Below are 17,224 nucleotides of genomic sequence, written 5' to 3' on the forward strand. Positions count from 1 at the left end.
TTGTGGAGCAGACAGTAGACGGCATGAGTGAAAAACTATTTAATCAGTTTGATAGCAGCATGCTACGTTACCATAATGATAATAAAAGCTGAGCTGCAGTGGTTTCTTCCAAGCTGCAGTAATACCACTTATTGTGACATGTAGGCGGGAAGAAATTTAATGATAGTGAAATGAAAGCTTTTGACTGTACTTCAGCAGAAGTTTAAAAAAAAATAAATTAAAATTAAAAATACGGAAAGAGAATTTTTTCCAGGATAACAATTTTGTAAAAACAAAAATTGTGCACACAGGAATCTTAAGCTAAAGCATTAACTTCAGGATTAATGCTGGGTTTTCTGTAGTACTCTGGTTTTACTGAACATACTTCATAGTACAGGCTACAGCTGGAACTTGTTTGTATTGAGTTTTAATAGTTTAAATAGCAGTTTCCTGTTTAATAGACAACCACTTGTGTTAGTGGATATTCGGAACTAGAACTAGCAAATTCAGAAACTCACAAAATGCTGTTCACCTCAGATATCTGAACACCCAACTGAGTTAACAATGCAGATTCAAATCATGGATCAAGGCTGTACAAGCACAGAGGAAATATCAGGTGGTCAGAAAAAGGGTGGTACACACTAAGGAGTTCAGAAGAGTAAAATAATACATGTAATGACTGGGACCCACACATTGTTATTGTGACCACTATTCAGGAGTGTTTATTGCAGTTGCACACATATTGTTAGAGAGTTATCTCTAGGATGCCAGTGCGATAGCTTCCTCAGGACAAGGAGTCAGGTTAGAGAGTGGGGCACAGAGAGTGCTTTCCAGATATACTTTAATGAGCATTAACTGATTGAACAGCAGGCCAGTAGTACAGCAATTGGCATACTCAGTGAGAGTATGGGGGTGCATACGTGTGTGGTTCTAAATAACAAGAAAACAGGGAGGATACCAATCATTACTTTTCAGATTGGAAATTACAACATAAATGATCAACTAAATTCTCTGGCTTAAGAAAATCTCACAGTGCCATTTTAAACAGGCAGAGAGCAGGAATGTCTGCATATCCATCCTATAAATTTTAAAATTGACCCTTACAGCTAGAGAGGTTCTGACTCACTTTTGAGCAGGAACGCATACGGCTGGAAATCACAACTCCCCCGCACTCATGGAAAAATTCAGACTCTTATCTGGACTGTCGTAAAAGCATGTGATACCATCAGCAAACAGTGAGAACATAGTGGAAACCTATGGATGCATAAGGAAATTACCACTAAAATTATAACAATGAACCTGAAATACAAGGAGACCTTCTGACACATATAGTTCTACAGTTCTGCACCCCGTCCACCAACTTTCCAGTCAGCTTCCAGCACACACACACTCACAATATAAAGGAAAAGTCTCATCAGGACAATCACCATCACCTGTCCCTCCAACCTCCCTGGCAACGCCCCCTTGAGCTTACTGCACTACCCCTCCCCTGCAGCTGATCCAGGGACCACACCTCTGCCACAATACAATACAAACACTTTGTGACTCACAGTTTTTGTGTCACAGCCACAGTCACCATGGTCCATTCTTGTCATTCAGTAAAAGGACTAGATGTTACAATCCCTGACAATGCATTGCTTTAACTGAGAAAATCTTGGGGGATGGCTGTTATGAGGAAAAGCAGCCCAGAAACTTTACCAGCGGCACACATCGTTCTGTGCCTCAACTTTCGTTCTTTTACCCAGGCTAATCTGCCATTTTTCCTTGGTTAGGTTTAGGGATTAGAGATCTGATCTAAATGATCATATTAAGATTTGGGACACATCGTCAGTAGTGGACCTTGGATTCATCGGGTGTTTCGGCCATTATCACTAGACACCCTCATCCAAGGAGGCCCTGCCAGGGTTGATCAGGCCCCGGAGCGTGTCACTGGTTTATGTTAAAATTGTTCTTTCTCTTCTACTTTTTGCTGTTTAGTTTTCTACAGTTTATTCTATCTATTCAATGCAACTGAGAAATACTTACCTCTTTAACATTTATGGAGCCTTATTTCTTAAAAGGGACAGAAAAGGTGATAGAGAGAAGTAAGACAAGTAAGTAAGATAAGATAGGAGAGAGCAGAGAGGAGAGCCAGAAGGGGGTGCCTGATCTGGCTTCCCACACCTCCCCGCCGGATTGGGCTGTACGCTCTACCTCCCCACTGCCTCCCAGAACAGGGAAGAAGAGCAGAGGGGAGAAGAGTGGAACATTTTTCTTTCCTGTTCTTTCATTCCACCATGAGGTTAACTGCACAGTCACCAGGAGGCCCTGAGACAGCTGTATCCATCAACCAGCAAAACTTCTAATGTTGTGTTTCACCCTTTTAACGCCCCCTGTTGAGGCAGGCCCACAACGGGTTGATCAATATTTGTGATGTGTATCGTGGTTAGCTGACTGCCTTAGCTGCCCAAGTGATGTCGGCCCTTTTTAGCCATAGCCAGTGACTGGTCCTCTCAGCAGTGTTAGCCAGTTCTCTTATAGCCTGCCGTTGTGCCTGTCCTCTGATCCTAATCTCTCTAAGCAGTTTTGCTGTTATAATGGCAACAAAGCCCCTGCATCCCACTTCCACCGGGCACACCTTGATCTTCCGGCCTCTGTCCTCTGCATCAGCTGCCAAGTTGGCATACCGCAGCTTCTTACGCTCAAACGCTTCCTCAATTGCTTCCTCCCATGGTACCGTCAGCTCAATGACGTACGCAAGTTTTTGGGAGTTAGACCAAAGGACGAGGTCTGGTTGCAGAGTAGCTGTTACGATCTCTGTGTGAGAAATTAGCCTCTGATCCAAGTCCGCTTGCATCTGCCAATCCCTGGCAACCTTCAGCAGGCCCAGGTCCGGGGTTCAGGGACTAATCCTCGGCTTGTCTCCCTCCCGGACAAATGTTGATGAAAGCTGATGCTCCTCTTGGTTCGTGAAAGGTTGAGCGTTGATGGATTTTCTTTTGCGCTCAACTTTCTCAGCTAGACACCTGAGGACCTGGTTGTGTCTCCATGTGTATCTGCCCTGAGTAAGGCTAGTCCTACAACCAACCCAGATGTGCTTGAGTGTGGCTGGGACTGTACACAGGGTGCAGGATAGGTCCTTTCCGAACCACAGCTGCAGATTTATTGGGGAAGGCAGCACATCGTATGTCGCTCGGATGAAGAAACTTTGGAATGGAGTCTATTAGACTCCATTCCCCCAATTTCACTCCATGAGAGTTTCCTCTTTTCAACACTCATCACTGACTCACAACACAACTGAGTTCAGGAATGTTAATAAAGAGAGAAGTGGACTTTTGAGAAAAGCTCACTTCTCTCTAACTTGACCTCCAGTTTTTTCTGAATTTTCAAAACCTGTGGTTTTCAGCCACAGCGGCTATTGTACTGGATTCTTCTGTGACCTCCTGGATAGGTTATTGATGCACCCTTGTAGGGATTTTGGTAGGCTGGGTGCTCTTGGGAATGTTCACCACTGTTTCAAGAGTTCTCTATTTGTGGGAAATGTCTCTCATGCAGTTTGAGGGTGTCCCGAAGCCTTTGAAATTGCTTTGTAGTCCTTTTCCAGACTGACAGGGATCAATGACTTTGTTTCTCATCTGTTCTTGAGTTTCTTTAGATTGTGGCATGGCACAGTTCATACTAGTACTTTAACCTGAATAGGCAAGAAACAACCTTTTGACGTTTAACTGACTTCTCAACTACAACTGAGATAATTCATGATGTCTCAACTTTTCTTTATTTCTATATTTAGGATAAATGCAGAAATGTTAATACAGCAGTTTCAGTTCACGGTGGGTTATGCTAGAAATGACTGATTCTTCAAAGTGAGAAGTGGACAAAAGTTCACAAAAGTTATTGTAGTGCAAGTTCAGTTTAATTATTCGGTAAACTGCAGATTTGTGGAGCAATCGTGGTAACCAGTTTGACTGAGGAATGCAGCTCAGATTTTGTGAAGTACCCCTCATATTTCTTTAAAACTAGAAAGAGGTCATTAATCAGCTTATGTAGCTAATCTAAAGCATGATTAAAAAACTGCAAAGCAAATAAAAATGTGTTGCACTCAGCTGTCCCAGTGAGTGGTGAGTTCATTGACCTACTTTTGCACCCAGAGAAAATGTCTCTCCTGTTTGTTTATTTATTTGACTCCACAATATGTCAGATATTTTTCCACTTTTACAATTGTGGCTTTACTTTTTTGGTGGGAGTGGGATAGCAAAGTGGCTTTAGCCAAATTTGCCACCCACCCTTGGCAAATTTTCACCCTGCCCATTGTGATACAACCCTTTAAAGTTCACCCAAAAAGCATTTGTTCAACTTTTCTCCTTTGAGTACTGAGAAAGAAGATGACCATCCAGGGAACTAATACTTGCTCCTGTTATGCATCACAGTCATTAAAGCAGTGAAATCTGCTATTGAAACTACGATATCTGCTCATGATGTTTGCCAGGAAGAATAAATGCATGATTTTAGATTCAAAACCTGAGACTTGTAGTTTTGGTTTATTAATTTACTTGAAAAATAATCATTGAATGTGTTCTTTTTCTGCCTTAAAAAGTGTGGGGGAATTAAAAAATGAAAAATGCTGGATAGTTTTTGTTTCTTACAGTATGAAAGTTAAAACTGTCGTACAAACAACAAACAAATCCTCTGATTTTGAAAAGGTCCAGTGGCAACCTCAGATTTGACTGATTTTACAGGGAGTGGCACAAAGCTGTTCAAGTAACTTGCCTAAAAACTTTGTCACAATTTAGCTTTTGAGGCAATGAACAAGTGTAAAATAGAAAGACATTCTAACAGCATATATATATATACATATATATATGTATGTATATATATATATATATATATATGTGTATATGTATATATATATATATATACACATATATATATATAGAAGGAACACGAGAAGCTGGAGAAATACCAAGGGCTCAGAGAAGAGCTTGAGAGGATGTGGAGGATGAAGGTAACGGTGGTCCCCGTGGTATTCGGAGCACTAGGTGCGGTGACTCCCAAGCTAGGCGAGTGGCTCCAGCAGATCCCGGGAACAACATCGGACATCTCTGTCCAGAAGAGCGCAGTCCTGGGAACAGCTAAGATACTGCGCAGGACCCTCAACCTCCCAGGCCTCTGGTAGAGGATCCGAGCTTGAAGGATAAACCGCCCGCAGGGGCGTGCTGGGTGTATATATAGATATATAGAGAGATATATATAGATATAGATATACATATATAAACCTTGTTATTATGACTTGCTTCTACTTTCACTGTATGTGGGTGAAAAATGTACATCACCAAGCAGAGAAGTTTTCTTTTTCATGATTAGCTCTGCTTTCATGTGCTTTTCTCCAATTTAAAATGGTCATAGGCTACACATTAAAAAAGTAAATAAATGAATGAATAAACATTATCTCTAGTTTATGTCTTGGGATTATTTAATGAACATGGACAAGGCTTGTATCTTCTGAAGAACTAACCACAACGCAAGATCGAGTATTCAAATTCAAAACTGTGATTCTCAGGCATTAATTGCATTACCAATACACCCAGTATTTTCAGCGGTACCCTGGTTATGATGGATGTGTTTCATAGCAGAAGCACTTCTTCAAATTTGATTTTTAGCTTGATCTGTTGGTGTCAATTAATGAAGGGACCAAAAGTGTTTTGATGCCAGCATGGGTACAAATGAACTACCATGCAGTGGTCATTTCTACCGTTCTTCTTGTACTCCAAGTACGACATACAGTAATTGGTTTCAGTTGGATTAGGGCTGTAGTGACTGTTGTCTGTGTATTCAAAAGCAAAGACAAATGCAGTCATAACCCAACAACAGTCCTGAGGTGTGTCAGGATTCAGGGAAATGAAAGCAGCATGACAATTTCATTCCTCTAGCTCTCAGTTTCCTGTTAAATAAAGAATTGCTTGTGCCAGTGGATTTTTACACAGTTCACACGCTCACAAAATGCTGATCGCCTCAGATATATAAGGACCCAACTGAACCAGCAATACAAATAAAATCATGGATCAAGCCTATATGGGCATGGAGGACGTATCAGGTAGCAACGTAAAGTTGAGAAGGCTGGTAGAAACTTCAGAAGACAATTCTATCGATGATGAAGTGAGTCAAACTGTGCAATGTGAAACGACTGGACTTGGACTCCCAGGTAATAAACAAAAACAAGTAAACATATTAGATTTAGATACTACATTGATATGTTGATGAATTATTGTGCACAAATAAAACAAAAAGTAAAACTAATACCAGGTAGATGTAGGGTCCGGTTTGCTGCAATGTTACTGTAGTTTTGGATGTTTTGTTTTTAATTTGAAAGATTTATATTTTAAGGTATTTTTATCTTTATTTGATTGTGCTGAAATGAATAATTGACAGGTGGCCCTTGGCCCATAATTTTGATTAAATTTAAATTTTTGTTTTTAATTCAGGACAGTCTCAAACACATGTGTGTGATTATTTCAACTCAGTTTTAATAGTTTAATAGAGCAAAAAACTTTGGTTTTTATTAGTTTCAGTGTTAGTTTTAATTTATACTGTGGTCTGTGGTTGTTGGATTCTAAGTTCAAAAGAGAAAATAATACAATAAAACACTGTGTGACAATCACAGTATTTGTGTCACGGCTGCTGAGGCGAGCCGTGTGGTGTTGGAGGAAGGAGGACCCAAGATGCAAGCAGTGGATGAAAATGCTGGTGAAGTTTATTTACAGGGTGGAGTAGTGGCCAACAAGCAGTGGAGTATGACAAATAACTGATGACACCTAAACTGGGAGAACATACATAACAGACCTGGGAACATACGAAAAAGGGATGAGAGGCAGAGAGACGCAGACGACGAACAGGAACCATGGAACACAGAGCAACGCAGACTGACGCAGAGTAACACAGACGAACCGGCAACAGGCAGGAGAACACACAGGGCTTAAATACACACACCAGTAATCAGGGAATGGGCAACAGGAGGGAGACACAGCTGGGAGAAATGAGGCTAACGAGACAGGGGAGAGGTAAAACTGAACACACTGACATGAGACATGAACTTTCAGAATAAAACAGGAAACACAGACACAGAACCAGACAGGACACTGAACTAGACAGGCAGACTCACGAGCGGACACAGTGACACCATAGACAGACGGAGGGAACACAGAAGTGGGAGCAGACAGGCACAGAACAAAACCTTAACAAATGGCAAACCTCAACCAAAGATAACAGGATAAACAAGCACAGGAAATAATATAAAGAAACACAAAACACTGAGTAGACAGACTCAGGACCATGACAGTACCCCCCCTCAAGGGCTGGCTCCAGACAGTGGCGATGCCCAATCATCGGCCCGGAAGGGGGCCGTCCACGACGGCAAGGACGTCCAGTCATTGGACTGGAAAGCGGCCGGACCGGACGAGCAGGACGGACAGGACGAGCAGGACGAGCAGGAGACGTTGAAGCTGAAGCGGAGGCTGGACCAGGCGAGGACGAAGCCGTAGCTGAAGCTGGTGCTGGTGCTGGCGACGCTGGAGCTGGCGACGAGGAGGCTGCTGCTGCAGGCGACGCTGGAGGCTCAGAGGCTGGACCAGACGAGAATGGCGCTGCAGGCGACGGCGTGGAAGCCGGAGATTGTGGCGCTGCAGATGAGGACGAGGCTGCAGCTGGATCAGGCGATGGCGAAGCAAACGATGAGGCTGGACCAGGCGAGGCGGAAGACTCGGAGGCTGGACCAGGCGAGGCGGAAGCTGAAGCTGAAGCAGAGGCTGGACCAGACGAGGCAGAGGCAGCTGAAGCAGAGGCTGAACCAGACGAAGGCGAAGCGGATGCAGAGGCTGCGGCTGCTGCAGGCGTGGATGAAGCTGCGGCTGCTGCAGGCGACGCGGGCGAAGCTGAAGCTGGACCAGGCGACGCGGATGAAGCTGAAGCTGGACCAGGCGACGGCGTGGGTGAAGCTGGAGCTGGACCAGGCGACGGCGTGGGTGAAGCAGCTGATGAGGAGGCTGCAGCTGGCGAGGATGAAGACTGAGGTTGCAGCTGGTGGCGGCGTGGAAGCCGGAGACGGAGGCGCTGCAGCAGGTGACGCCGATGTGGCTGCTGCTGCTGGCGGCGCTGAAGCAGATGAGGAGGCTTCTGCAGGTGGCGTGGATGAGGCTGCTGCCGCAGGCGACGCTGAAGCAGATGAGGAGGAGGCTGCAGCTGGCGCTGCAGGCGACGCTGATGAAGCTGGCGCTGCAGCTGGCGAGGGTGATGAGGCTGCAGCTGGCGAGGTGATGAGGCTGCAGCTGGCGAGGGTGATGAGGCTGCAGCTGGCGAGGGTGATGAGGCTGCAGCTGGCGAGGGTGATGAGGCTGCAGCTGGCGAGGGTGATGAGGCTGCAGCTGGCGAGGGTGATGAGGCTGCAGCTGGCGAGGGTGATGAGGCTGCAGCTGGCGGCTGGACGGGCTCCTCGGACCTTCCAGCTGACGAGGCAGAAGGCTGGAAGGGCACCTCGGGCCCCCAGCTGACGAGGCAGAAGGCTGGAAGGGCACCTCGGGCCCCCCAGCTGACGAGGCAGAAGGCTGGCTAGGTTCTCCTGATCCTCCAGCTGACGAGGCAGGAGGCTGGCTGGGCTCCTCGGGCCCTCCAGCTGATGAAGCAGAAGGCTGGACGGGCTCCTCGGGCCCCCCAGCTAAAACAGTCTCAGAACCAGTGGGCACCGGGGCCCAAGGAGCCCCCAGCTGACGAGGACGGAAGCTGGACGGGCTCCTCGGCCCCCCAGCTAAAACAGTCTCAGAACCAGTGGGCACCGGGGCCCCTGGCAGGGACGGGACAGGACCAGCAGGCACACGGGCCTCTGGCAGGGACGGAACAGGACCAGCAGGCACACGGGCCTCTGGCAGGGACGGAACAGGACCAGCAGGCACACGGGCCTCTGGCAAACACACAGCAGACTGCAGCTGCACAGAGCATTGACTCTGCTCAGGCAGCGACGGCCGGGTGCAGTCCTCTGCTGGCTTCTTAACCTCCAGGGGTCCAGAGTCTGCTGGGGGCTGAAACCCAGCCTCTGGGGAGGCCCTGGAGTGTATCTCAGTCTCAGAACTGGCCAGCTCTTGAGGAATGTCTACAGGATTGTTTGGTTTTTCTCTCTGCCTGGAACGAATGGGTGAACAACGGTTTCTCTCGGGTTGAATCAACCTAGCTTGCTGTACAGGAGGAGTCAGTGAAGATGATGGCTGAACAGGTGGCTGAGCTGAGGGCGACTGAAGCAAAGGTTGAGACAATAATGGTGGAGAAGTTGGGGACTGAACGGATGATAAGGCTAATGATTCTTCTGCCAACCGGGCTACTGACTGGGCTAGGGATTGTAACATGGTTTGTAATACGTCTGGCTGTGGCTGTAATTGAGCCATGGATTGTGAGGCTGAATGTGGTGGAGGTGGCGACTGAACTTTTGGCCGGGCGACTAACTGAGCCTCTGGCCGGGCGGCTAACTGAGCCTCTGGCCGGGCGGCTAACTGAGCTTGAGGCGATAAACAGTCATTGTCCTTTGCCGTACAGCACATTACCCCGGAGTAAACAGGCCCGCAGTTCAGACCAATAATATTGTCCTGTCCACTCACCACAGCCGGCCGCTCAGAAATCCCTAGGTCCGACTGTGGCGAGGAACGTCGGCGGCGTGAGCGCCGTTTCCCTCTTGAAGGCTGGGTTGACGGGCCGGGCAGAACATCCTCCGTCGGACCAGACAGGGAAGCGTGAGTTGCAGGGTGGGTGGTAGCAGTCGGGGGGTGAAGACGGAGCTCGTTCAGAATGAAACCCTGTGCGAGCGGGTGAAGTGAGCGGAGCAGCCAGGGGAGACCGGAAACCAAGCGCTGTAGCCGATTAGCTATGGCTTGGCGAACTTCCCTCCCCTCGTGCTCCAGCCAAACGTTAATTAATCTGTCCACAGAGTAAACTATATCCTCCCGGAGTTCCTTGGGCGGGTTGAATGCTGCTGGGTCCATTGTGGCCGGTTCGTACTGTCACGGCTGCTGAGGCGAGCCGTGTGGTGTTGGAGGAAGGAGGACCCAAGATGCAAGCAGTGGATGAAAATGCTGGTGAAGTTTATTTACAGGGTGGAGTAGTGGCCAACAAGCAGTGGAGTATGACAAATAACTGATGACACCTAAACTGGGAGAACTAACATAACAGACCTGGGAACATACGAAAAAGGGATGAGAGGCAGAGAGACGCAGACGACGAACAGGAACCATGGAACACAGAGCAACGCAGACTGACGCAGAGTAACACAGACGAACCGGCAACAGGCAGGAGAACACACAGGGCTTAAATACACACACCAGTAATCAGGGAATGGGCAACAGGAGGGAGACACAGCTGGGAGAAATGAGGCTAACGAGACAGGGGAGAGGTAAAACTGAACACACTGACATGAGACATGAACTTTCAGAATAAAACAGGAAACACAGACACAGAACCAGACAGGACACTGAACTAGACAGGCAGACTCACGAGCGGACACAGTGACACCATAGACAGACGGAGGGAACACAGAAGTGGGAGCAGACAGGCACAGAACAAAACCTTAACAAATGGCAAACCTCAACCAAAGATAACAGGATAAACAAGCACAGGAAATAATATAAAGAAACACAAAACACTGAGTAGACAGACTCAGGACCATGACAATTTGTGTCACAGCCATAATCACCCAGAAACAAGTTTGCTTCTTTCTGGTCAGATGTTGATTTCAAGAGCAGAAGTTCATATATTACTTTGTAGAGAAAATAGTATTTTATGTTATGATAAACTATATAAGGATATAAATATTCTTCACCTTCAGACATGTAACAAATATTAACTTCTACCTCCAGGTTCTGAATTTGTAAAGAAGAGTTACTGCAGAGCTTCTGTGATTCTTCTGGGTCTGCTGTGTCTTTTCCTCCTGATTGGACTCATAACTGTGGTTTTTCTCTGTGAGTACAAGAAATATGTAATTAGCATGCTAAAAACCTCACAGGCAATGTTTTTTAATTGATATTGGCATGTCCTACAGTCACCCAAGGCAAATCTCAGTGGGAAATGGACACAGTGTTGCAACACAGGCTTTACAACAACTTGACCAGCGAGAGAAACCAGTTACTGACCAGTTACAACAACCTGACAATCAAACGAGAACAGTTACTGACCAGTTACAACAACTTGAAAACTGAAAAGGACCAATTGCTGACCAGTTACAACAACCTGACAATCGAACGAGAACAGTTACTGACCAGTTACAACAACTTGAAAACTGAAAAGGACCAATTGTTGACCAGTTACAACAACCTGACAGTCCAACGAGAACAGTTACTGACCAGTTACAACAACTTGAAAACTGAAAAGAACCAATTGCTGACCAGTTACAACAACAAAGTTAAAGAGAGAGACCAGCTCCAGACAAGATTTGAAGACATGACCAAAAATAGAGACAATCTTCAGAGAAAGCTTCAAGGTAACTATTTGTTTCCATTTTATCTTGTACAGAAATTTTTGCCTCTACATTTGAAGTTAACACTCAAGTACATGACAGTGTTGTTGTTGTTTTTTTCTCATTTAATGCATTATTGAAACACAGAGTTAACGATACTGGCTAAGACTTGAAAAGTGAAATTCAGTATCACCTTCCACCATAACAACATCTGGACAGGTCCATACTATTGAAAAAGAAAGCCTCAGTGAAACTTAGAATTAAATGTAAATTGAGCTTAATATGAATATATGAATATTTCATACGTTAAAAGTCTATTTAGATATAGTTCATACTGGTGCTTTAATCCATGTAGACAAGAAAAAAAAATTCTCTTCATTTTTATCTTTAACTTCAACCAGTATGTCTCAGCTGTTTTTTATTTCCATATTTAGTTGTGAAAGACACCGAACCAATGACAGAAATTTTAATACTGCAGTTTCAGTTCACAGTGTGTGTTATGCTAGAAATTACTAAAGCACCATGAAGCCTTCTGAGAAGTGGACTTTGGACAAAACCTCGAGTCTCTCCTTATTTTCAATGTTCAGTAACAGTTGCTGAGTCAGGCAAAATCAGTTGATAAAATATATATTTCTTACACACTCCTTCTGTTTTTCTTAAACAGATTGTCGAGAAAACTGGGTGGCCTTCAGTGATAGTTTGTACCAAGTGTCTTCGGTGAGGAAATCCTGGGAAGAAAGCAGACAAGACTGTCTTCAAAAAGGTGCACACCTGATGATTATCAACAGCCGAGAGGAACAGGTTTGTGTGTGTGTTCAAACATAATACAGATGTGTGTAGACCAAAGAATGAAAACAGCTGATACACTGATGCATCACTTTAAGTTCTGCATGTTTACATTTCATTTCTCTCTTTCTAAAAAAGAACTTTGTGAACCAGTTCAAGAAGAATTTGTGGATTGGACTGACTGACTCACAGACAGAGGGGACATGGAAATGGGTGGATGGGACTCGAACGAGCACAAGGTTGAAATAAAAATAAAATCTGTCTCTTGTCCATAAAGTATTTTTGTGTTATTGTGTACATTAACAAAATTAATTTGGTTAATAGCTTACTGAAAACAAATGACTGACTGAATTGTTGAGTTTAATTCTTATAATTTTATCTGTATTACAGCTACTGGAATCGGAGGAATGGTGAGCCAAATGGTGGCACACAGCAAAATTGTGGAGAGATAGATAATTACAATGCAGAAGACAGCTGGAATGATGCACCATGTTCCAATGGACAATTCTGGATATGTGAGAAGAGAGTTTCTCCATAACTTAACATCCACACCCAACAAATACTGCAGAACACAGAGCCATGAAATGAAGCTGAACAGAAAGCAGTGGACACTTACAGCGGGAAAAATAAGTATTGAACACATCACCAATTTTCTGAGTAAACATATTTCTAAAGGTATTATTGAAATAAAATTCTGTCAGTAACAACCCATCCAATCCATACATGCAAGTAAATCAAACTATAGATGTATGTAAATTAAGTCGTGTTTTTCTCCTTGTCACATGATCTGTAAATAGTGTCTCTGTATGTTTATACTAAATTTTGTGTAACACAAAACATGTGTCTGAAATGACACACAGGGGAACTTGGGCAGGGATGGCTCAGTAGGTAGAGTGGTCGCCCCATGATCGGAAGGTCGGGGGTTTGAATCCACTGAACGGCTACCCTGCGGTACCCCTGAGCAAGGTACTGTCCCTACACACTGCTCCCCAGGTACCTGCTTAGTGGCTCCCCACTGAGTGAATGGGTCAAATACAGAGTAAAACAAGTAATTTCCCCACGGGGATCAATAAAGTATTATTATTATTAAATACTGGCTTAGCCAAACCAAATGACACACAAATGGTAAAAAATGGCTGCCACATAACCAACTAATAGAAAACAATTAAACAAACTTGAACACCCGCCCCAGGCAATGGAGCATGTGGTTTCATCCAATTAGGCTGCCAGTGGTACTTCAGCTCTCCCTTTGCCACACTTTTTGCCAGCCAGGAAGGAGAAGCCAAACCCCAGGTAACTCAAACTAAGAAAGATGTATAAATATAACATAAAACAGAACTTTGACCTTGCAGTGTTAATATGTGTGCACACCATTGGAACATTGGAAGGTGTAATGAAAAAATAAATTAATAAACGATATTGGATAATAAGTAGAATTACATTTAAGGTAGTGACTGCAAAGTAAACTAAAGTGAATCAACTGGTGGTGAGGTGTGGAGCTTACCATGTGTGGCTTGCCATCACTTGCATACTTCGATTGGCCCAATAGCAGCGAGACTAGTATGGGACCAACTTGTAATACAGTATTCAATATGAGCCAGTATCACAGAGTACAGGAATGTAATCGCTGCTGTGTCTGTTCATGATATGTGGATATGTCTAAAGTTCTGTATATTAACATTTACAGTTTTCACTAAATTTTTAACATGTTTTTTAAAGGGATAATTTCGAGTCTAGTAGCACTCCCAAATACTTAAATTCCTCAACATTAATTAGTTCTTGTGCACCCAAGCGACCTTTTACTGCAACCACGGTTGTTTTAGGTTTACTAAAAAACATTGATACCGTCTTTTTCTCCAATGAATAAAATAATTGCAAATGTTAAATGGGATAGTTAATCTGTGAGGTTTTGAACGTGACATCAAGCACACATTGCTCAAGGACTTGATAAGCAGTAGCGATCACGTCCAATCTCTAATATGTATAGAATTTTATAGAAACTATCACAACTTTTCCCCCTCACGATGCTTATATTCTGTTGTGCTGCTGGGTGCAGCAATCATCAAGGACAGAAAGAGAATCTTTTTTTTTTTTTTTTACTGTAGTGATGTGAAAATGAAGCCATGAGCCAGTATTGAACCACTTCATCAACTGTATTAAAAATAGGTTCATTCATTCAAAGCTTTGTTTCAGTGACATCTAGTGGCGAAATAGGAGAGAGCAAAACAATGTCTTAATGATCATGTCCTAAGTGTAATGAAGGTTTGTGTGAATGATATAAATACCCTTTGGAAAGATTGATTGACTGGTCAGTTGGAAGAAAGTGTGCTTGGGGAAACGGAGGATGTGCTGGGATGGTAGGGTGTGCTTGTGTAACTGGGCCGGGGTGTATTTATGTACGTGTTTGGGATTGAAAGATTTTTAATGATAAACAATATTTTTTCCACTGTTTGTGTTTATTTCTTTCCGACAAATTTCGACCAGTCATGTGATTCAGTCAGATAAATAGAACAGTACAACAATTATAACTTACTTACGATTGTAACTTGCTTATTTTTAAAATCACCAGTATCTGTTTCAAACAATATTTATACTATAACTATATTTTCACTATTTTTTCTATTTTTTTCTTTCTCATCTTCTTAGCAAAAGCTCCTTGATCTGGGAGCTTTTGCTATGTCATTGGAGATGGCTGAGCAAGCCATAATTCTTCCAGTACTCTTGCCTTCTCGTCTCTGTCTCATCTTCCTTCTACAAATACTTTGTTACTGTACATAAGTAGAATTTTCAGATATCTATCCTTTTGGTTTTGATTTGAGGGGGGTTATTATTTTACATCAGTGTGCCTTTAAACATCAAACCGATTTGAGCATCAACAGTAATAAAAAGAGATGAAAGAGGCAAGAAAAAAAATGTGTTCAATAGTCAGGGTTTAAAGTGGGCTCTTTTTTGTTTTGCCTTTTGATTTTTCTTTGACACAACACCGGAATGAGTGCAGGTCTCTGTAAGTTGCAGTACTTCAGCATCTAGCTAGCCCTATAGAGGATGAGCGAACATAAAGGGAGTAATGATTTTTAAGTGGCAGGTACTGTAATTTCAAATGCAACGTTTCTATTTGCTTAACAAACATCAGCAAACACACAAACTGTTTGTGTGCAGATTTTCACAATGTATGTTGTTAGCCAAAAGTCCAACTGCTGCTGAACTTTTATTGAAGTATTTTTACACTAGTATCTGTACTTCTACCACCTATGGGTCCGCAGACTGGACCCAAAAGGCAGACTCAGAGCAGGTGCACTGTTGCTATATTTGTCTTGTGTCGCTTGATCCTGATGTTCTCTTCCTCCAGTGCTGGTTTCCTGCCAAGTCTCTGATGGGTTAGGGTCACCACCAGCCTCCAGAGTCTCCTTCGTTGCCACTGACGGCCAGTTGCTTCATTGCATTTGATAGACAGCCCCTGGAAGAATTACACTTCCTTTGCCGACGCCAGTCGGCAACTAAGCTGTAGCCTTCGTCCTTGCTGGCTCCTCCTTGGGCACCAGACACTGGCATCCTGAAAGGCTTCTCTGTAGGCTTCCAACTCTGCTTCCTGGTGGGTACTATCTTCTCAGTCACTTAGCCTTACCCTGCAAAGCTTCCCGGGAAGTCTTCTTTCCTTCAATACTAAACTCTTTTTTTCTGTTTGTATTATATTTATACTTCCTGGTTTCTAGGTTTCTGTTGTTTCTGTTCTCTGTGTGTTGCATGCTTAGTCTTAGTTTTTTTGTCTTTATCTTTTCCCTGTGTTCCACGTCTAGTTACTTTTCCCTCTGTGCTTCATTTTTCCTCTGTTCCAGAGTCTGTCATGTTTCCACGTTTCTGTGTCGAGTCTGCGTCTTTGTGAATGTCTCATGCTTCCTGTTTTAGTTGATAGTCCTTGTCCTATGTCAGTGTATTCTGCTTTGCTTCCTTTGTCTCGTTATGTCTGATTTGTCCCAGCTGCTTTCCTACCTGTTCCCCATCCTCTCGTTGTCCTGCCTGTGTATTTAAGCCCTGTGTCTCCCTCTTTTTGTTGCTGGTTTGTCCGCTTGTCATCCCCTGTGTTTCATCTGCTTTTGGGAGTTTTTTTCTAGTTCAGGTGTCTCAAACTCTAGTCCATGATGGCCGGTGTCCTGAAACTTTTCCATGTGTCCCTGTTGCAACACACCTGAATACAGTTAGTAGGCCTTTAGCGAGAGTAAAGAACTTGACTGCATGCTGAAGTGGCAACCCCTAAGCTTACTCAAGTGAATTTAAGTAAATGTAAGGGTTTGGAAAAATTTACTTCTTGCTAATGACGAAATAATTTTATTCAGGTGTGTTACAACAGGGACACGTGGAAAAGTTTCCGGACGCCAGCTCTCGAGGACTGGAGATTGAGACCCCTGTTCTAGCTCTTTGTCTCAGGTTGCGTGTTTCTTGTTAGCTTTCCCAGTTTAGCTTTTTCTTAGCTCAAGTCACTGCCATTCTCTCCTTTTGTTTGTATTTCGCCTCCCACTATAAAGTCAGTTGTCAGCATCTTCTCTTGGGTCCACACTCTTCACCTCTCATCTCCTATCGTGACACCATGTATGATATATATTAATTTCTTTCAAGTCAATAAAGTGCTGCAGTGGGTGTTGTGTGCATATTCAAATGCAAAGACAAATGTAGTCATAACAGAAACTGAGGCATTTCCCTAGTTTCCTGTTAAATAGAGAACCACTTGTGTCAATGTATTTTCACACAACTTCAGAGCCTCTTGCAAAACACTGATCACCTCAGAGACTTGAAGACCCAACTGAACCTGCAATACAGGAAAAAATCATGGATGAATTCTATGTGAAGTATTAGGTTGTCACAGAAAGTACAAAAGGGAGCATCAAACTGTGGAAGACATTTATATGAATCAGGAAGTGATCCAAACTGCAACATAAAATCGAGCCACGATCAGGCAATCGTGGCTCAAGAGTTGGGAGTTCGCGTTGTAATCGGAAGGTT

General features: G+C 43.8%; 1 protein-coding gene across 1 annotated transcript; it reads left to right on the forward strand.

Moving 5' to 3' along the window:
* The first annotated feature begins 5,916 nt into the window (after nucleotides 1-5,916).
* On the forward strand, nucleotides 5,917-15,143 carry LOC102080597 (CD209 antigen). Its single transcript, XM_025907828.1, has 6 exons — nucleotides 5,917-6,157; nucleotides 10,845-10,946; nucleotides 11,027-11,464; nucleotides 12,105-12,241; nucleotides 12,365-12,465; nucleotides 12,617-15,143. Exons 1-6 carry the CDS (start codon nucleotides 6,013-6,015, stop codon nucleotides 12,762-12,764), a joined length of 1,071 nt encoding a protein of 356 aa, XP_025763613.1. The 5' UTR covers nucleotides 5,917-6,012; the 3' UTR covers nucleotides 12,765-15,143.
* Nucleotides 15,144-17,224: the final 2,081 nt, after the last annotated feature.

Source organism: Oreochromis niloticus, linkage group LG6, assembly GCF_001858045.2.
Source record: "Oreochromis niloticus isolate F11D_XX linkage group LG6, O_niloticus_UMD_NMBU, whole genome shotgun sequence".
Lineage (NCBI taxonomy): Eukaryota > Metazoa > Chordata > Actinopteri > Cichliformes > Cichlidae > Oreochromis > Oreochromis niloticus.

What these genes read in the sequence shown, in the direction of transcription:
- LOC102080597 (XM_025907828.1), top strand. Translation starts at nt 6,013, where the DNA reads ATGGATCAAGCCTATATGGGCATGGAGGACGTATCAGGTAGCAACGTA. An exon ending in TCAACAGCCGAGAGGAACAG is followed by an intron (nt 12,242 to 12,364) that starts GTTTGTGTGTGT and finishes TTTCTAAAAAAG; the next exon opens with AACTTTGTGAACCAGTTCAA. An exon ending in GGGACTCGAACGAGCACAAG is followed by an intron (nt 12,466 to 12,616) that starts GTTGAAATAAAA and finishes TCTGTATTACAG; the next exon opens with CTACTGGAATCGGAGGAATG.